General features: G+C 40.5%; 1 protein-coding gene across 1 annotated transcript; it reads right to left on the bottom strand.

The window, feature by feature from the left end:
• Positions 1 to 12622: 12622 nt before the first annotated feature.
• On the bottom strand, positions 12623 to 16227 carry mafaa (MAF bZIP transcription factor Aa). Its single transcript, XM_063040425.1, has 2 exons — positions 15948 to 16227; positions 12623 to 15743 (listed from the first exon to the last, which is right to left on the bottom strand). Exon 2 carries the CDS (start codon positions 15571 to 15573, stop codon positions 14713 to 14715), a length of 861 nt encoding a protein of 286 aa, XP_062896495.1. The 5' UTR covers positions 15574 to 15743; positions 15948 to 16227; the 3' UTR covers positions 12623 to 14712.
• Between the last annotated feature and the right edge of the window lie 5608 nt (positions 16228 to 21835).

Genomic DNA, 21835 nt, shown 5'->3' with positions numbered 1-21835 from the left:
CATGTAAGATGAGTAATGCTGTTCCCTATACACTTATTAAGACACCCTCTCCATCATTGAGTGCAGCCACAAGAAAGCAGGATCTATCCTCAAAGACACTTATCATTCAGGCAATGCTCTCTACTCTCTACTACCATTGAGCAGGAGGTACAGGAGGCTTAGGTGCCACACTACCAGGTTCAGGAACAGTTATTACCTACAACCATCAAGTTCCCGAACCATTGTGGATAACTTGACTCAGCTCAGTGCTGAATGGATCCCACAACCTATAGACTCACTGTTGAGGACGCTGCAACTTGTGTTATCAGTATTATTATTATTTTTCTAATTTGTTACTTACATGTTTTGTCCTTTTTTGCATGATGGTTGTTTGTTAGTCTCTGCTATGTATAGTTTTTCATAAATTCTATTGTATTTCTTGATTTTCCAGTAAATGTCTGCAAGGAAACTAATCTTCTGCAGTGAGCACTTTAATACTGATTACCTAAGCAAAGCTGCAAAACAGTGACAGCAGATCTGAGTACATGGATAAAGACATCTAACTACAAAAACACGGGACCTTGCTGTGATAATACCTGGAGTACTGTGTATAATCTCGATCTGCTGACACACACAAAAAAGGAAATACTTGCTAAAACGGGAGTACAACAGAGATTTGCCGTCTTAGTTCCTGAAATGCCAACTGTGTCCGTTGAGGAGGCATTGAGTAGGCTAGGCGTCTATTCTCTAGAAATTAAGGATAAGTGTGTTCTAACTGTGCAGATCAGAAATAACACACTGACAATCAATGCTGGCGCACCTTGAGAATGTGTGCTTAGTCCACTGTTCTAATCTCTCTACACCCACAAATGCGTGGCTAGACACATCTCCAATGGCATCTACAAATTTGCTGACAGCACAGGTATTATTGGCAGTCTTTCAGATGGTTACAAGAAGGTGTACATGTGCGAGACAGATCAGCCGGTTGAGTGGTGTCACAGCAACAACCTTACACTCAATGTCAGTAAGACCAAGGCATTGATTGTGGACTCAGGAGAGAGAAGTTGAGGGATCATACGTCAGTCCTCATCAATGGATCAGAAGTGAAAAAGGTGAGCCCTTTCAATTCCTGGGTGTCTACATCTCTGAGGATCTATCCTGGGCCCAAAATATTAATGCAATTACAAAGAACTGTAATCGTCAACGGCTATATTTTATAAGGAATTTGAGGAGAATTTGTATGTCACCAAAGACACGTGTAAATTTCTGCAGATGAACCATGAAGAGCAATCTAACTCGATGCATCACTGCCTAGTACAGAGGGGCTACTGCACAGGATCGGAAAAAGCTGCAGTAAGTTTTAGGCTCAATCAGCTCCATCATGGGCACTAGTCTTCCCCGCATCCAGGACACCTTCAAAAGGAGATGCCTCAAAAAGGTGGTATTGATCATCCAGGACCTTCATCAGCCAGGACGTACCCTCTTCTCAATGCTACCTTCAAGGAGGAAGTACAGGAGCTTGAAGACACATACCAATCATTTCAGGAACAGCTTTCCGTCCACCATCAGATTTCTGAATGAACAATGAACTCATGAACAATATTTTAGTGTTTTCCCTTCTCCTTTTACACTGCTTATTTAATTTTCTTTTTATATATGCTTCTTATTGTAATTCATAGTTTTTTATTATTATGTGTGTCAATGTTTTGCTGCCACAGAACAACAAATTTCACAACATATTAAACCTGATTCTGATTCTGAAAATTAGAAAATTCCTAATGATTTTTGGATAAGTAGATGCAAGGCAGATGATTCCTCTGGCTAAGAGTCAGAAACTCAAAATAAGGGGCAGACTATTCATAATGAAATGAGGAAATATTTCTCCACTCAGTCTTTGGAATTCTTGACCTCCATGGCTCGGTCTTTGATTGCAGTTGCAATGCATGTTGATAAGTTGTTGATATTGAAGGAATTAAGTGGTTCTCAGAATTGGCAGAAATGTTTTCAGACATGTTCCCACAGAAGTAGGAACAACTCATGATCTTTCTATATGGCAGAGTAAGGCCAAAGGACTGAACGGCCTCCTCCTCCTCCTCCCATTTCCATATGTATTGTTAGATAGATACCTAAAGGTAAAAGACTGGACATTAAGGCAGCTTAACAATACTCGGGTTACCTTCCTATATGAATTAAGGCATTGAATACAAGAACAGATAGGTTATGCTACATACAATACTAATATACAATAATATCTCAGACACGAGGAAATCTGCAGATGCTGGAAATTCCAGCAACACACACAAAAAATGCTGGTGAACACAGCAGGCCAGGCAGCATAGATAGGAAGAGGTACAGTCGACGTTTCGGGCCGGGACCCTTCTTCAGGACTAACTGAAAGAAGAGATAGTAAGAGATTTGAAAGAGGGAGGGGGAGGGGGAAATGAAATGATAGGAGAAGACAGGAGGGGAGGGGTGGATCTAAGAGCTGGAAAGTTGATTGGCAAAAGGGATACCAGGCTGGAGAAGGGAGAAGATCATGGGATGGGAAGCCTGGGGAGAAAGAGAAGGGGGGAGGGGAGCCCAGAGGAAGATATAGTAAGAGGGACAGAGGGAGAAAAAAGAGAAAGGGGGGGGATAAATAAATAAATACGGGTTGGGGTAAGGAGGGGAGGAGGGGCATTAACGGAAGTTAGAGAAGTCAATGTTCATGCCATCAGGTTGGAAACTACCCAGACGGAATAGAAGGTGTTGTTCCTCCAACCTGAGTGTGGCTTCATCTTGACACTAGAGGAGGCCATGGATAGACATATCAGAATGGGAATGGGACGTGGAATTAAAATGTGTGGCCACTGGGAGATCCTGCTTTCTCTGGCAGACAGAGTGTAGGTGTTCAGCAAAATGGTCTCCCAGTCTGCGTCGGGTCTTGCCAATATATAGAAGGCTGCAGCAGGAGCACCGGATGCAGTATATCAATATTAGGACATCATGCTAATCAGGTGACACCACAAGTACTATATACAGTTCTGCTCAACACATGTCAGGAAAGAAGTGATTGCACTGGAGAGGGCGCACAGGAGAATTATAAGGTTGTTGTCAAGACTGGAAGATTTTTAGATACAAAGGAAAACAGATAAACCAGGATGCTTTTCTTTACAACGGAGAAGACTGAAGGGTTACTTAACTGTGTTTTTTTTAAGAGTAAATAAAAAGGATTCTTTTCATATCAAATACCAGAGGGATATGCATTTGGAGATGGCGACTGACAGAGTTTCAGGCCTACTGCTCAAAAGTAAAATTAGGTTGAGGAATATTTTTTGACCTGTGCACTAAGTTGAATTATCTGTGTTGGAACTTTTTTGATTTTATGATTCCATTATTCTAACTAGTAAGGTGATTATTTGTCCCATTTATTGTTTTATAGGTGATGCTGTACATAAATCAGCACCTTGGTTTTCCTGCAAGTTCACTGGTTGCATATGGAAATTAATTAGTTTTATGTGGCATCGTAAAGATGTGAAAGGCAATTTTGATATGCTATTGCTTCATTCCTGTAATTTGAGAAACTGAAGTTGACTGATGGTTGCCCAAAATATCGTTATCACTGCAACTACTAGATAATTGTACTCAACACGAAGATTGTTTACTTGTTTAATAATTACTTAGTGCACCACTATTTTCACCTTTGATATCATTGAAAGGTGTTGGGATTACTGAGGCCCCTCAGGACTTTACCTTTGAAGAATTGCTAGATTTTGTTACATTGGGAAATGTCAGGGAGCTCTAGAGCCTGGCTACAGGCCTTTCAGCCCAACCCGCACATGCCAACGAAAATGCCTTTCTACCTTAATCCCATCTTCTTGCATTAGACCCATATCCCTGTTTTTCTTTCCTATCTACTGTATATACCCATGCAAATGATTTTTAAACACTGCACTGGAATCTTTCAACTACTACTTTCTCTCACAACTTGTTCCACATACCCACCTCTCCATGCAGAAAAGTTCCTTCCTCAGTTCACCATTAAATATTTCCCCTCTCTATATCCTCTAGTTTTAGCTTCTTTTTCCCATGGAAAAAGTTACCATCTTTCATGGTTTTATAATCCATCATAAGGTCACCACTCACACACCTGAACACCATTGCGAACATTCTCAGCCTATTCAATCACCCCTTTCGACTCAGTCGTTCTGTTCCAGTCAACATCCTGGTGAATCTTCTGTATTCTCTCTAGTGCAACTACATCCTTTTGAGTGGCGACCAGAATTGCGCATAATATTCCGAGTGTGTCCTCACCAACAGTCAATCATACCTATCAATGTTTTTAATTAGCAGTCTGTCCACTAGCTTAAATATCCACTGTCTAAAATAAGCTGCAATTCAGTCCTGATGACCGAATGTCAGCAAGTCATTGAAGTTTCTTCGGCTTAACCTCATACTTGCCAGCTCCAGCCTGTGATGAATATTTCTCCAGGAAACACATTAACTACAAGTCGCTCACCAAGTATTTGCACTCCATCCTCACCAAGTCAAAAATCATGGAACTTCAGTCCTGGGAGCACTAATACAGAGGTTCAAAGTCAGCGGGGAATGAACAATAAATGTTGTCCTTCCCAGAAACATTTATATCTGGTTGAAGATTTAACTATAGTAATAGTTAATCAAGGATACAGGGAAGGAAGAACTTAATAGCTGTCACTAGGGAAAGAGTATTAAGCTAATGGGGCTAAAGACTGATGTCCTGCATCCAGGCCTATAAAAGACTGTCTGCAGAGATAGTTTGTTGTATCCAACCAAACCTCCTTAAATTCTTGAGACATTCCAAAGGAATGGAAAAATACAAATTTATCTCCACTATTCATGGAAAAGGGAGACAGAAAGTAAAAAACTGTGGCTAGCTTCTGTCATTGGGAAAATACCAGAATCAATAAGCTAATTAGCTAACTAAAATCGGGAGGGGGGGGTGGTTGGAGGTTGGTGCCTCTGCAGGAGATCGGTGTGTCTTTAGAGACAGAAGATCTCTGGTTGTGTGTCCAGAGACCCAAGATCTTTGGGCACAGAGCTCGGAAAAAGCTATGTAACAGACTTTGAACAACTTAAACTAGTGAGTTGTTTGTTATGTCTCCCCTCTCGCTGTGAAACGGCGACACCTCTTTTTCCCTTATTAGGGAGAGAGAGAGAGTCTGTGGTATGTCGAATGCCAGGTGAACAATGTAGTCTTTGGGGTACTGCAAGTCTGTGTCTTTGCTGATGCCTTGCTCATGCTTGAGTGCTCAGTCGTGGGTGCTGATGCTTTTTTTTTAACCAGTGGGGGGAGGGGGGGATTGTTGCTTGCAGCTGCTTACACGCAGGAGGGAGGGGAGCTGGGGGGGGTACGTTGGGGTTCCAACATTTAACTGTCATCCATTCTTAGGGGGCCCTTCTCTGTTTTCGTGGATGGTTGCGAAGAAAAAGCACTTCAGGATGTATATTGTACACACTTCTCTGACATTAAATGTACCTTTGAAACATTTGACGGGTTAATAGCAAGACATTTAGGAAATCATAACAATCAAGCATGGTGAATATGCACTCAGTCGCCACCTCCTGTACCTAGTAAAGTGACCACTGACTGTCTGTTCGTCTTCTGCTGTGTGTAGCCCATTCACTTCAAGGTTTGACATGTGCATTCAAAGATGCTCATCTGCACACTACTATTTTAGCACGTGACTATTTGAATTCCTGTTGCCTTCCTATTAGCTTGAACCAGTTTTTGGTCATTCTCCTCTGGCCTCTCATTAACAAGGCGTTTTTGCTCTCAGAACTGTCCCTCACGGAATGTTTTTCGCACCATTCTCTGTCAATTCTAGAGCCTGTTGTGCCTGAAAATCCCAGGAGCTCAGAAACTGCTGAGGTATGGAAACCAGCCCACCTGGCAGCAACCACCTTCCACAGTCAAAGTCACTTAGATCACATTTCTTTCCCATTCCGATGCTTGGTCTGAACAACAACTGAACCTCTTAACTATAGAAACCATAGAAAAACTACAGCACAGAAACAGGCCTTTTGGCCCTTCTTGGCTGTGCAAAACCATTTTCTGCCTAGTCCCACTGACCTGCACACGGACCATATCCCTCCATACACCTCCCATCCACGTATCTGTCCAATTTATTCTTAAACGTTAAAAAAGAACCCGCATTTACCACCTCATCTGGCAGCTCATTCCACACTCCCACCACTCTCTGTGAAGAAGCACCCCCTAATGTTCCCTTTAAACTTTTCCCCCTTCACCCTTAACCCATGTCCTCTGGTTTTTTTCTCCCTTTGCCTCAGTGGAAAAAGCCTGCTTGCATTCACTCTATCTATACTCATCATAATTTTATATACCTCTATCAAATCTCCCCTCATTCTTCTACGCTCCAGGGAATAAAGTCCTAACCTATTCAACCTTTCTCTGTAACTCACTTTCTCAAGTCCCGGCAACATCCTTGTAAACCTTCTCTGCACTCTTTCAACCTTATTAATATCCTTCCTGTAATTTGGTGACCAAAACTGAACACAATACTCCAGATTCGGCCTCACCAATGCCTTATACAACCTCGTCATAACATTCCAGCTCTTATACTCAATACTTTGATTAATAAAGGCCAATGTTCCAAAAGCTCTCTTTACGACCCTTTCTACCCGTGATGCCATGTCTGCATACTTCTATGCATTAAATTGCTGCCTCATGATTAGGTAATTAAATATCTACATTAACAAGCAGGCATATGGGTGTACCTAATAAAGAGGCCACAGACTGTAGCTTTATTAAAAAAATATTTAATTAAGGGGAACCAGTAGTAAGGTGTATTTGTATTCCAGATGGCATTTGATAAGATTCCACATAAAGTGCATCTGATTGAGGAAATATATTGGAAGCACTAGATCCTTTTTATATTCAAAGTTACCAAAGTCTATATCCAATTCTCTTGCCCGTACCATTCTTTCTGGCAGTGCCTTCAAGATTATAATTTCTGCATTATAAGTCTCAGTAACTATTGTATTAACAAACTTGTTTATTTACTTTTCGCTTGAAGTATATTGTGATATCTGTGCACTGTGTTGCTTGCCCGATCCTGCACACTGTACTTTTAACACACATAACACATCCCTCTACCTTACGTTCATACAGCCCTGAAGATGAAATGTAGTTCTATATTAAAACACATACAGACGTAACTATCCCATGCCTGTGCAGTTGAAAGGTGATGTGGAGAGCAAAGGATATTGGCTAAAAAAAAATCAGGCAGAAATGAATTGCATGTTACAAAAAGGGATGAAAACACCACTGGCACATGTCGCAACATGCCCCTGTTTAAGTGTTGTCTCCATTTTGGGGTAGGTCTCAAAGCCTCAAGGGCCTGTTCCATCATCAATGCTGTTTGTATCAATGGCTGTGCTCCATGTCAACTCTGTTCTTTTCTGTATATCCCATGTTTTCCTCTTACAAAAACATTTATTTTACTTTTGAGGTTTTTTAAGCAGGTTATTTGCTATTGGGCTAGGGGTGGGAAAAGAGGGAAAGGAATTCCAGGATAAACTGCCTAGTGCATCCTGGCTTCTCATTTGAATGGCCTTATTCTAATGTTGTTCCAGAATACCAACTGAAAGATATGTACTTTACAAAATTAGAGTCATTTTACCACTGTTACATAGGATCCGTGCTGGAGATTTAGCTACAACTCTCCTCTTTCTGCAAAATCTTCCAACACCCTCTCCAAGTCTATATCCAGTTCTCTATCCAATATTGTTCTTTCAACCAATGCATTCTAGATTACGATAATTTCATAGGCAGGAGAATTGGATCTATACTTGGACTTGTGCCTACTAGTGAGCGTGAGAATCAGCAGGTTATTTAATTTGCAGACAATATCCATTCAATAGGCTAATTTATAGCCCACTCTCCACCAACCATTCACCAATACACTTATTCCATTTAGGATCCTTTATCTGAGGTTGTATTACTTGAGTCTTCTACAGAAGTCAAGGAGCAGTTGCTGCAATCCCAGATATGATCTCTGTTTGAAAACCAGGGGACAAATCCAACAGCATGGCTGCTCACTTGCTTTAATTAAAAAGCCTTATAACTCGTCAGAGAATCAAAGAGCAGTTTTGACCAATGCATGTAAAACATCGGGAATAACTCAATCTAACTTCTTTGATCTGAACCTTCCTCTGGAATGGGTAAGAATACCATGAACTTAATATATAAAATTTAGATAGACAGAGGTCTGAAAGAGTATTTAGTAGTGCTCAAGAACATGGATTTAGGAAGAAGGGGAGAATCAAATCTACCAGCGTTGCCTTTGAGAAGGCCAAGCTGATGTTTGTGCCCTTTTAAACCTATTTCATAGTTATCCACTAGAGGGTGCATGAGACCCAGTAACACCAACACCTGCAGCTCCTTCAGGAGCTGCTTTAGCCCAGTTAGTAGTTTGCGGAGGTTGGGAATTCAGTAGTGCAACACAGCATTATACTGTAGTTATATCACCTGAAAATAAATCAATATACACATGGGGCAATTCTGCATTGTGTATTTTCGCGCACTGGAACTTGCTCTCATTCTGGAAGGTATGGAAAATAAATAGTGAATCTGGCACTATATAAAATAGCCAAGAATGCTGTGAGATTACAGGAACAACGTCTCTCCTTGAGTAATTGCACATTAACGCCTTCAGGCAAGGAATATCCTCTGCCTAAGTGGTGTGGACCAATAAATATTTTCCAGTAGTCCTGAGAATATAACAGTCTTAAGATGCATTCGAGCTTTGTGAGTCGATCGCCAGCCTTAATCCTGTTTGTATGGACTTGTATCAAAATACAAACCAATTAATGCATCTCAATTTAATTAACCTAAAAACCAAAACATTGAACACCAAAGCTAGCTAACATTTGGAAGTAAAACTGCATAATGCTACAATGAAACTTGATTTGCTAATAGAAAGAATACAAGGTTCAAGCCTCCTTCCCCACCTAACTTTGGCTCATGATTCCCACTCCTTCAGGGATTTGTAGTTTCTCACTCCACTGATTCTTGCTTCAGTCCTTCAATTCTTTTTGTAATCAGCTATACATCTCAAAAACGAGCCAAACTGAAATGATAGTTTGAAACAATGAAAACAGAACTCCTATACCTATGGTGTTAGCAATGGTGGGTACAAGAGGCCTGCAAAGGAGTGGTCGGGCTGCAATGACTCAATGCTATTTTGGTTTCCCTTATATTCACTCATTTAAAATGGAAGAGTTTAGGAAGTGGAAATTTCCACAGTTGTAGTTAAACATAGTGGTAAGTTTTAGACTTCAGGCCATTGAATTTCTTTTTTTAAAGAATTACTTTCATAACAAAGAGTAATGTTTGGTTTAAGAACAACAAATAAAAGCCCAGATGTGACTACCTGCACCAATTATTGCTTACTGTAATCATTGCACCATGCTGATTAGTTTATAACAGGTAATATAAGATAACATTTGCCAACAGACACCATTTCCCCGCAAAATTCATTATACCCAAACTGACTGAATATCTGAGAACGAGGCAGACCTCCTCATGCTACTGACAGTACATATGACATGCTGCAAGAAGAACTATATTGATTTTTGTCTCATAATTAGACTGTTTTCAAATTTTACTCACTGCAATATTACTGACTTAAATTCACTCAGTACAATCATTATCCTTGGACTAATACAACCGAAAGCCCATCATTTAGTGAAATTTGTCCCTGGGTAATTCACTCATTATGGATACCCTGGAACCCATTACAGTTTAAAACAGACCTTTGCACAAAGCAATGGACTTCAATTCAGCCAAACCTCCGTTTCCAATTCACGGTGCATTTCAGAACTCCAACTTATCTGTACAATATTATGCATATTTATCAAGCACAAAGGAACTTTTGCTATTAAAGGTCATCACTGCAAATAGTTGCACTGAAACTAAAAGGAGACAAGGTAATTGCAGATATTGCCATTACACCTTGTGGACGAATTTAAAAATATCTTAGAAAAATCTTTTGAGTATTTTTGCAGAATAGTGGCTAGGTGAAGGAAATACATGGATCTTCAGTGAGCAAATGACTACATTGTCACAAAGAGGAAAACATCCCCGATTCAAGTCTCAAAATATTTCAAAGTAGTTGCCCTCAAAATCAAGGCAACAAATGGGGATCTATCGCAACATGGGTCAACACTCCCCCAGGCTTTGCTGATGAAATATATCTGGTAAATGTCCTGATCATTATTGAACAGCAGTTTACCACAAAGCTCAGAGTGGGGAAGAGTGGGTTGGACTGTGACATTCTTACAGTCAAATTGTGCTGCTGGCAGCAAAGTATACCTTTGAAGAATATGAACAAAGCAAATGAATCTCCACAGATATTAAAGATATTTCCAAAAGAAAATTCTGCTGCAAGACACTTGAATCAAAGTAGCTTGACAATGCTGTTGAAACATCAGTACATTGAACATTTAAGCATGTAGAGAATTTATCTATTGAATTACCTAAAGATTTCATTTTACTATTATATTCCTCCAATTCATTTGAAATCCACACACCTGCCAAAAGTTTGTAAAATACACTATCATTTTGAAAAAAATTTCTATTTAAGAATTTAGGCTTGGTTGCTTTCCCTTTGTCACAATTTCGCTCTTCCCTATGCCTTGCGTGCTATGAAAAATGCCAGTACAATGGTTCAAACACAATTATCTTATTGACCTTACTCAAGAAATCCTACAATTTTTTCTGTTTCAATTCTACTCATCGGTAGCATCCCCACTCCATGCCTCGTCTTTTTAAATTGCTTTCTGGCACATATAAACTTGGACTGAGTGTTGCATATTTCCCCTCCCCCCAAAAATATGCTTAGCTTTGCAATTGTGCGCTAAGGACTCAAATAGTCTCATCATACTGCAGCAAGAAAATCGACCAACCACTTTACTACTGAGCTTAGGCAGAGCAGGCATTGTATCACAGAATTAAAAGCCTCAACTTTACATTTTTACATGCACCCTAAAACAAATAGTCTATTTTATGAGTGTCATTAGAAATGCAATTTGTTTTTTTTTAAATTTCAACATACAATACAAAATTATATCACTCACACTCACTATTCTCCCTAGAATCTCAATTCTTGATGACTCTTACAGACACAAACCAAAAATGTAGTTTGTCAAATTCCTTGTTATTTTAAAAGAAAAAATTGGGGTACCTGGGTCGAGCACTTGCTGTTACACTTCTGTATCTTGCATTGCTGCGTGAAAAGCTGCCAGCGGCTCAAAGAGTTATCCGGTCTGACCGTGTTGTCCTAACGCTGCGAATTTCTCTACTTCCCATTGCCCGCACTCCCATTTCTATTCTAACAATGGCTCAAAATGGGCAGCAAAAGGTGACAGCCAGTTGGTTATAAGTGGCCACTTTTATATTTCTCTCATTGTTGTGCTCATAAGCGTGAGGTTTTAAATTTTAATAAAGGAGGGACGGGGAAAAGCAGCAACTATATGTTAGCAATACCATATAAATAATACCAAAGCTCCCCAGTGCTTGTCCTGTCCTAGTCCTGGGGTCATTTCATTTAAATTCCCATGCTGAATCAGGAGGATGAACACAAATGCCTAGCTCCCTGACTGCAGCAGTTTCACTGATTAACCATTGAGTGCTGTTTGTGTGTTTCTACACCACTCACCACCCATACCAAGACAAAAGAAAACACTATGGGTGTGGCAGTCTCGGAAGCGATGAGTCTATCGGCTGCAGATATCTGGAGGCTGACACTACCAAAGTCGAGTTCTTCCAGCATTTTGTGTGTGTTGCTCAAGATTTCCAGCATCTTGCATCCAAGATACTTTTCACCCTTTTCAGCCCCATTTTCAAGTACATGAAACATGAAATATTGAAACATTATTCCAGAGAATCAAACTCCCTGGTATAGGCGCATCATCAGCTCAATTTTTTTCTTCGAACACGAAACACCCACTTAATTCAAACTTGCTATACAATTTTTGTGCAATGAGAAAAATAAATTAAGTTATGAGTTGTAGGATGCCTAGAATGAAATTGGCAATCATGTTCCATTATTTTACTTAACAGATTTAAAAGCTTCTGCAATGTATACTCAGCTATATATATTCCAATAATGCACAATTGCTTTCTGCAGGACATTAGAATTAATTTCTACTGCAGAAACATGAATAAAGTAGCCTTGCGAAATGCAGGTTTAGATAACTAAAACACTGGAATTAGGGTCAAAGTCTATAGGAAAAAATGGAAAGGCAGATCCTTGAAATGCAAGAAACTGTGTAGACCACTTCTTCAATTGTCAGGAGTCGCCAGGCAAGGCAACACCTAAAACCAAGGTGCCCGCTTAATGCCAAACTCCACCGGCTAATGGAGAACCCAAGTAGGATAAAAAAATCTGATGGATTTCTTCAGACAGCTGGGTGAAAAAGATCAGCTGGGTAAATAATACCAACCAGTCTTACTGATTCCAACTATTTGTATCTGGGTTAAATTATAACAAATGCGCTTGAGTTGAAATTACACACAAAATTTCTATATAGGAAAAACAAACATTTATCTTTTACTTAAAAAAGCTGTTTTTATTAGAGAATAAACATGTACAGATTACTCTGCAATTCAGCTCTTCATTTTCCCGAATTTGTTGCAAGCATAGGCAAACAGTAATAAGGGAGTAGAAAAAAATCTACTGCAGGTTTTACAAATCTGGCACCTACTGTGCTACTTTTGTCCTTTTACAGAAATGTAGCGATACAATGAAGCTGTTAAGTCATTTTTTGGTGTCATTCAAAAACAGAGTGAACATGCAGCAGCAATCGAAAAAAAATGGAATCTCACTCCCTTTGCCAGAAAAGAAAATAATATTTACATTGAAATATTCCATTGACAAAAGTTTTGAACTTTTAAAGAATCTATAAATATAAATAACTGCAATTTACAGTACTGCACCTGCCTCACTGGCTTTCACTCTTTTTTGGAATGACTTCAAATCACCCGTTGTTATCAGTTCCCATCAGTCTCCTCTTCTTCCCACCCCACCCCAAACAAACAAACAATACGTATTCTAGAATCTTCTCATTGAAAGCTGGTCCATTTGCCTTTTTCAACCCTCCCCCTCACCCAATGGAAGTTGCAAAGTCAAAGAGTGTGGGTGGCTAGGGCAAAGGGAGGAACCTTAATTAATTTTACTGTATTTTCAAAACTACACTAAGAAACTTTTAATGAGACATTTGGATATAAAATATTGGGATCTTTTGGTTTGGTGTAAAAAAGTCAGAATTTGAAACTGAATTTGTGTTCAAATAAATTAGGAATTAGTCTAGAAATTTCCACAGCAGCTCCAGAGTTCAAATAATTCAAGTTTCCCCATTATATAACTTACCATAACTACCTATTTTCCCGATTTCCAGTAAATGCAGGAGTGACACACTTTCCAATATGGCACCAGCATCAATCTTTTTCTTGGAAGGGTGTGGGTTAAGGACAATGATCCTTCCTATTATGTTACCTGCCACAGAGATAAGTAATCTTCTACAAAGATCATTGCTCCATATTAATGAGAATTAGATAATCCTGACTGATTAAAATCAAAGCTCAACACTGGCATTGAATCCTGAGCAATATCCTCACATTTCACCTCCCTCTTTTTATTTTTCCAACCCAAGAGTGAAACAGCAATCAGGTCAGTAATTATAATAAGTTAAAAACAGCATTTAAAAAAAAACATAAGCCTTATTTATAAAACAAATTCGGCTTCTGATAGTGCAGTAGTTTTTTGTCTACATTATTAAATGAGCTCCATTTTTACTTCTTTACATTATCTGCATGCTCTTAATTATAAAGTTCTTTTAAGACTTGATCAAGCAAAATATAGGCTCAAAAAAGGAGAAAAAGGCAGATACCTAAAACATTCTATGTACAATTCCAATACAGTTAAATATTCAAGTCATTTAATTTTACTCCCATATTTTAAAGTTCTTTTTAATGAAAAAGTGAAACCGCAAAACGAAACACCAGCTGCACTCAACCAATCTAAACCATAGAAGAAAGAAGACTTACAAAGTCTTCCCTCCCATTATTCTCCCTATGTTATTACAGGACATTGCCAATATATTACAGAGGTTATTCCAGAATGCAGCTATTTTAACCCTCTTGTTGCTTTCCAATGATGCTTGAAAAATGAAGAAAAGTAAAATTAAAGCCAGGGGCCATGCGTATTTCTCCCATCCCAATAGGGCTGGGTACCAAAAAAGAGAGAGTACTTTAAACGCCATACATGTCCAGCATGCAGGATTTTTTAAAGTCCATATTTGTTTGAAACTATTTTCTCTTCTGGTTCAAAGTCTACTTTGTACCTGTGAAGTTCATTTACTTTCTAAATATATTTCTCATTTTTTCCTCTAATGAAATTGTAGGTTTTTTTTTCGTTCATTTCCCTTTTAAATAGACCATTACATCAGCACTTTTAAAATTTTCTTTGCCAGAACTGCAGTCTTCCGAAACGAGTCGGTAATGTTTCCTTGAATCAAATAAATTCTCAAAGCATCTGCAGAGTAAGTCCCGCGTGTGTCCTTCTCAAATTATTTACAGCCTTTTCCGCTTTCTCTGCTGCAAAGGTTCTGTACACTAATTTGAAGTCACATCAGAAGCATCTTTCCCCTACCCACCCCTCTTGCCCTTCGTAAGTTCAGGTGCAGTACAACTCACAGGAAGAACTCGCTGGAAGAGGAATTGTTCTTGCCAGGGTTGGAAGCGGCCGAGCCTTGCTCTCTGTAGCTCCTGCTCGCCATCTTCTCATACTTCTCCTTGTAGATGTCCCTCTCTTTGGCCAACCTGGCCACCTCCTGCTTTAGCTGGTCCACCTGCTGCTGGAGGAGTGACTTCTCGCTCTCCAGCATGTGCCGTTGCTGGACCCGTTTGTACCTGCAAGACTGAGCGTAGCCCCGGTTCTTCAAGGTCCTCCTCTTCTGCTTCAGGCGGATGACCTCCTCCTTGCTGAAGCCCCGGAGCTGCCTATTGAGCTCCCTCACCGACATGCTGACCAGCTGGTCGTCCGAGAAGCGATCCTCCAGGCGGAGGTGGTGGTGGTGGTGATGGTGGTGGTGGTGGTGCGGCGGCGCCTGGTGCTGGTGGTGGCCGTTGACAGGCAGTTCCTCCCCGGGGTACTGCTGCGCCCTGTACGCTTCGAAGTGGTGGTGGTGGTGCTGGTGGGTCTGCGAGCTCCCAATCAGAGCCTCCACGGCGTCCTCGGGGGTGAGGTTCAGTGCCTCCGGGTTGAGGTGATGCTGGTAGTTGCTGATCCAGTAGAGATCCTCCAGCTGGTGAGCCTTGTTGCTGCTACTGCTCCCCGGGCTGGCGGCGCACAGGCTGGGCGAGGACGGCACCGAGCTGCACGGGGTACTGATCGGCGTGGAGGACAGCGAGCCCGGCAGGCGGTTGCAGTAGCGCTCGGCTTCGGGGGGTTCCTTCTTCACCTCGAACTTCATCAGATCGAAGTCGTTCACGTACTCGATGGCCAGGGGGCTGGTGGGCAAGTCCGCGTTCATGCCGAGGTCCGAGGCCATTGCAACTTCATATATTTGGGCGAGGGAAGGGGGAAATTGACCACGCCGACAAGTTGCAGAGAGAAGCAGGGAAGGGGCCGCGATCCAGTTCTGGGATGGAGCAAACAACCCGTGCCAGTCTTGAAAATAATCTCTCCAGTTAAACGCCTTCCAGTTTCTTTTCCTATTGCCTGCAAAAGATCCAAATTTTAAAAAATAAAACCCCGTATAAGACGCCTCTTATTTGAACATGCGGCAATTGAACTTAGAATTACTTTTCTTTAAAAAATGAACGGTGATTTGATTTCTCTTTCTCCTCAAGGGCTTTGCTCCACTTATCTGAAACGGTAACTGCAATTAATTCTTCGCAGTAACCTCTCCCCCCTCTGACTCACTTTTCCTCGCTCTCCGATTGCAAAGTTTCTTTTCTGCAAATCTCTTGTCCTGCTTGTCAGAGAAAAAGTTTCAATAGAGCGCGCGGGTAATGATCCAGTCGAAGTCTCAAAGGTGAACTGTTGGTGTCTCTTTCTCTCTCATAAAAGGGCAGAGGAGTGCTTGCATCCGTGCGGAGTGGATCAAATGTGCCGCTTACACAAATAAATAAATAATTTATCTCCCACTGTGGACGCGCATTAAATGGGAAGTGTCAATTAGAGCTTTTGCACGATTATACACCGTTCCTCGCCCAACCCTGAGTGAAATAGCTCCCAGGGCTCAACGACCTCCTTTTATATAACCTGACTTCTCGGCACGCCCACCAAGGGGTGTGTGATGTCACCCTTCACCAATGGAAAAATCCCTTCAGCCGAGATTTGCATTACACCATAGTGAACGCCGCCGGAGAATGGGGAGGGGAGCTGTCAATCAATCTATCTCTCTATCTCTCAACCCTGTCAATCACCAAACCAGAGCAGCTACTCCCCTTTAGCAACATGAGGAGGGGGCAATAATGTGCAATTAATATTCGTTGGATTATGTATACTTCAGTGTTTAAATTGATAAATTGAGTTGACTACAGACTACATCGTGCTATGAAGTGTTGCAGTTGGATAAATCTTGAGAAGGGGATTGCAGACGCAATTTTTCGTCGATTCGAAGCTTCCAGGGGTAGAGTACCGAAATGTTCGAACTAACTAATCCAGACCCTTCTAAAATGATACTCCTTTTTTCTCAATTAGGAGACAACTCTGAAATTAATAATTCAACTTATTCCTATGAGTTCAATTTATTACATCTCTAAATATAATCAAGATATAATAAAATTATAACTTGATTCGTTTCTGGCAAAAGTACCCTATCGTTCAACGATGACGATTAAAAATGCAATCTTTGAGATCTGTCTTTTTTCTTTTCCGAGTATTACTCACGAACACATGCACAGTGTATAGACTGGGAAGCGCCTATTCAGTAATCTGTATTAATTAGGAATTGGTTTGAGAAGGCTGCGGGATGTCACCCAAAAAGGCTGCCTTTAATTAAAGTGAATTTTATAACATAAATCAAAATATTACTGTCCTGCCATTAGAAATAAAAATAGAGAGCTATTTACATGAATAATAATATCTTATTATTTCTAGCTAGCAACTTTATTATTTTATTCTCTCTTAATCTCTTAGAGGTGATGATGAAATCCCATAATACTATTTCAACAACAATGGGAGACACTTCTAGCCAACAGTCATGCCTCAACAAACATTACTAAAGCAGATTATCTGGTTATTAATTTAGTTGCAATTTGTGGGACCTTGCTTTACAAATCAACTACTTTTTCTCTTGCAACACTGAAAACACTTTGAGAGTACTTAATTTCCTTTCTGCCTCTTTATTACTTTCTCTTTCTGCTTGTTTTACACTAATATAGTCAGTTCTGACCAGTTCTGTCCAGTTTTATGATTTCAGCTTTCATCCTGCCTTCCTTCAGCTGCATCGTCACAGACAGGGCATCAAGCTGAAATCCTTTACCCTACTCAGAATAAATGACTCACCCTTAATAAAATTAATCTACACCGAAGTAAGTTCAACAACCGAAAGGCATGCTCTAAGCAGTTTACCGGTTGTATTAAAGACATATCAGACGTAAAATGAAGGTTGATTCCTCGCTCTCCATATTGTGCTTCACTCATTAGGATTTATTTAATTTTCCAAAATCTTATCTCTGCAGGTGCAGATAACAGGACTGAGCAGTGAGAGAGCTTCCTCTTCCCTCCCTCAACCCATTGCAGCACTCACACTGGTAACAGACAAGTTCCCAATCAACCATGCACTATTTCCTTTTCCTTTATTTATATTTCCTTTCCCCACTTGTTTACATACATTTCCTTCTCCTGGTATACTCTACTGATGAGTCATTTTATCTTTTTCTTGATAATTGATTATTTTTAGTTTTCCTCATTTGAGCCTTTTTTCCAGTTTATTGTTTTACTTTCTCCTCTCTCTACCTTTAGTTTGCTTTGATTAGATTGCTTTCACCCTCTCGAATTCAGCAATCTGTTCTGTTGCTCCCCCCCCCATATTCTTGTCCTCTCTTCCCCTTATGGTTTCTGATGTTTTGTTCCTCTCTCACAGAGAACTTGCTGTTAAGTTAGTTCTCGTGCTTCCCTTCATTCTTTACTTTCCGCCATGAGTCTGAGAATATCTGCCCACATCTGAACTACTTAAGAAAAAAGTAAGGGGTAAAGCAAGGAACTACTAACTTGTTACTCAAACATCACCACTGGTAAATCTTCTGACATCTATAAAGGAGGTACCACTAAACACCCAGAAATGAAGCAGGGGAGGCTACCTCAGTAAATATACTTAAGACATGGTTGGATAGATTTTTGCACAGTAGGGGAATTAAGGGTTATGGGGAAAAGGCAGGGAGATGAGCCCATGGTCAAATCAGCCATGATCTTATTGAATGGTGGAGCAGGCTCGACAGACCAGATAGCCTACCCCTGCTCCTATTTCTCACGTGCTTATGTTATAAAAGAATAATAGAATTATTCAGAGTCAGCATTGATTTCTGGAAGGAAAATCACATTGAGTTAAATTGAAAAGATAAATAAGTAGCAGTGGATATGGTGATTTTGGGCCATCAGAAAGCTTTTGATAAAATTCCAAACAAGAGGCTGGTCAAATAAGGTGGAGGACACATAGCTACCTGTCCCTGCTTCTCTTTCAACAGATGCTGTTTGACTTACTTAGAGTTCAAAGTAAATTTATTATCAAAATATGTATACAGTCCCTATAAACTGTAGTCACCCCCTTGGAACTTTTCATGTTTTATTGTTTTACAACATTGAACCACAGTGGATTTAATTTGCCCTTTTTGACACTGATCAACAAGAACAAGACTCTTTTGTGTCAAAGTGAAAACAGATCTCTACAAAGTGATATAAATTAATTACAAATATAAACCATACAATAATTGATTGCATAAGTACTCACCACCCCCCCCCCCACCCTTAATATGACACACCAAATCATCACCGGTGCAGCCAGTTGGTGTTAGCGGTCACATAATTAGTTAAATGGAGATCTGTTTTTGGAGACCCGTATGCAGTCAAGGAGTTTCAATTGATTGTACTCAAAATACACCTGTAGCTGGAAGGTCCAACTGCTGATGAGTCAGTATCCTGGCAAAAACTACACATGAAGAAAAGAACACTCCAAGCAACTCCATGAAAAGGTTATTGAAAAGCACATGTCAGGAGATGGATACATGAAAATTTCCAAGTCACTGTATATCCCTTGGAGTACAGTTAAGTCAATCATCAAGAACTGGAAAGAATATGGCACAGCTGTAAATTTGCCTAGGGCAGGCCATCCTCAAAAGCTGAGCAACTGTGCAAGAAGAGGACTAGTGAGGGAGGCCTCCAGGAGCACTGTAGCAGCTATGGAAGAGTTACAAGCTCCAGTGGCTGAGATACGACAGACTGCACATACAATTGTTGTCCAGGTGCTTCACCAGTCACAGTTTTATGGGAGAGTGCCAAAGAAAAGCCACTATTGAAAAAAAACTCATATGAAATCTAGGATAGAGTTTGCCGGAAGGCATGTGGAAGACTCTGAAGTCAGCTGGAAGAAGGTTCTATGGTCTGATGAAACCAAAATTGAGATTTTCAGCCATCAGACTAAATGCTATTCTTGGCACATCACCAAAAACACGGCACCCCTGCTGTGCAGTATGGTGGTGGCAACATCACGCTGTGGGGATGCTTCACTGCGGCAGGCCTTGGAAGGCTTGTGAAGGTAGAGGGTAAAATGAATGCAGCAAAATACAGAGAAATCCTGGAGTAAAACCTGATGCAGTCTACAAGAGAACTGTGACTTGGGAGAAGATTTGTTTTCCATCAAGACAATGACCCCAAACATAAAGCCAAAGCAACACAAATGGCTTAAAAACAATAAAGTTATTATCCTGGAATGGCCAAATCAGAGTCCAGACCTCAATCCAATTGAGAATTTGTAGCTGGACTTGAAAAGGGCTGTTCACTTATGACCCCCATGCAAACTGACAGTCCTTGAGCAGTTTTGTAAAGAAGAATGGGGGAAAATGCAGTGTCCAGATATGCAAAGCTAATGGAGACCTATTCACACAGACCCAAGGCTATAATTGCTGCCCATGGTGCATCTACTAAGTACTGACGAAGGAGGTGAATACTTGTGCAATCAATAATTTTGTGTTTTATATTTGTAATTAATTTAGATCACTTTGTAGAGTTCGGTTTTCACTTCGACACTAAAGAGTCTTCTTCTTTTGATCAGTGTCAAAAAAGCAAAACTAAATCTACTGTGGTTCAATGTTGTAAAGCAATAAAACATGAAAACTTATAGGCACTGTATATCACCATATACTATTCTGAGATTAATTTTCTTGCAGGCTTTCACCGTAGAACAAAGTAGTACCATAAAGTCAATGAAAATTACACACAAAGTTTGACAAACAACCAATGTGCAAACACAAAAAACCTACAAATGATAATAATAAAAAACAAACAAATAAATAAATAATGCCGAGAACTTGAGTTGTTGAGTCCTTGAAAGTGGGTCCATAGGTTGCAGAATCATTCAGTGTTGAAATGGAATTCAGGAGCTTATTGGCTGAGGGGCAACAACTGTTCCTGAACCTGGTTGTGTGGGACCTAAAGTTCCTGTACCTCCTTCTAGATGGTAGCAGTGACAAGAGAACATGGCCTGGATGGTGGAAGTACTTGATGATGGACGCTGCTTTTTTGTGACAACTCTTCTTATTGATGTGCTCATTGATGGGGACGTACTGAGTCTGACAAATAGTAACTTGCTGAGTGTTTCCAGATTTTTTTGTTTTATTTCATCCATGAATTAGAATTGGTTATTGGACAGGAAGTATGGGGGGGGGCGGGGGGAAAAACAAATCTTTCTCAGGTTGGCGGGCTATGAAAATTACTACCACAGGAACTAGTTCTTGGGCCCCAACTACTCATGATTTGGCTAAGAGGAGTGAATGTAATATCGATGATTGAAGGCTGGATGGGTTTTTCCATAGGCAAGAGAATGTAAAGATACTTCAGGAGGGTACAGATTTGCCGATTGTGAGAGCAAAGAAGTAGCGGGTGATCTGCAATAGGGAAAATTGTGGCGTTTCCAGTTTGTCGTAAAAAACGGAAGAAGAGACTACTTTTTAAATAGTGAGACACTGGTTAACATTGATGTTCAAAGGGACCTGTGTGTTTTTGTATGCAAGATCCTGAAGCAAGTACTTTAATGAGTGCAAGTACTGCAGTTACATAGGTCCTTCTTGAAGCCAGTTTTCAAAGTTCAAAATTCAAAGTAAATTTATTATCAAAGTACATATATATTACCAAGTAATACCTTGAGATTTATTTTCTTGCGGGCATCTACAGGGAAAAAAAAGCAACACAACTGAACTTATGAAAAGCTGTACATTGAGGAGGATGAGAAGATGGCGGTGCGACGCAGTGCGCGCGGCCACTCCGGTGAATGATATCTGTAATCTGTCAAGTAGGGGACCATGCACAATTCTGATTTGATGGAGACAGACATGAGAGTACGGAGGAACATCTGGAGAAACTTCTGAAAAGCCCGCTTCGCTGCCACTGCTACTGTCTGATCCGGAATCTCCGGAGAAGGAGGCCCCAAACCCTCGGCTTTGCTTGTTTTGGTGGCCGGGGCAAGGTCGAAGGTGCTCGGCAGAGGATGGCGCTCAGTAGGCTGTATCGGAGGGGCTGGTCGGAGGCTCGAAGTTTTCGGATGGATGGACTCAGTGTCGGCTGTTGTCGGGTGCTTCCAATGCATCGGT

The sequence above is a fragment of the Mobula hypostoma genome, chromosome 1 (genome assembly GCF_963921235.1).
Source record: "Mobula hypostoma chromosome 1, sMobHyp1.1, whole genome shotgun sequence".
In the NCBI taxonomy this organism is placed as follows: Eukaryota; Metazoa; Chordata; class Chondrichthyes; order Myliobatiformes; family Myliobatidae; genus Mobula; species Mobula hypostoma.
This window is presented reverse-complemented; position numbering and strand designations above follow the sequence as displayed.

Coding starts and splice junctions, on each gene's coding strand:
- mafaa (XM_063040425.1), bottom strand. CDS start 15,573: ATGGCCTCGGACCTCGGCATGAACGCGGACTTGCCCACCAGCCCCCTG.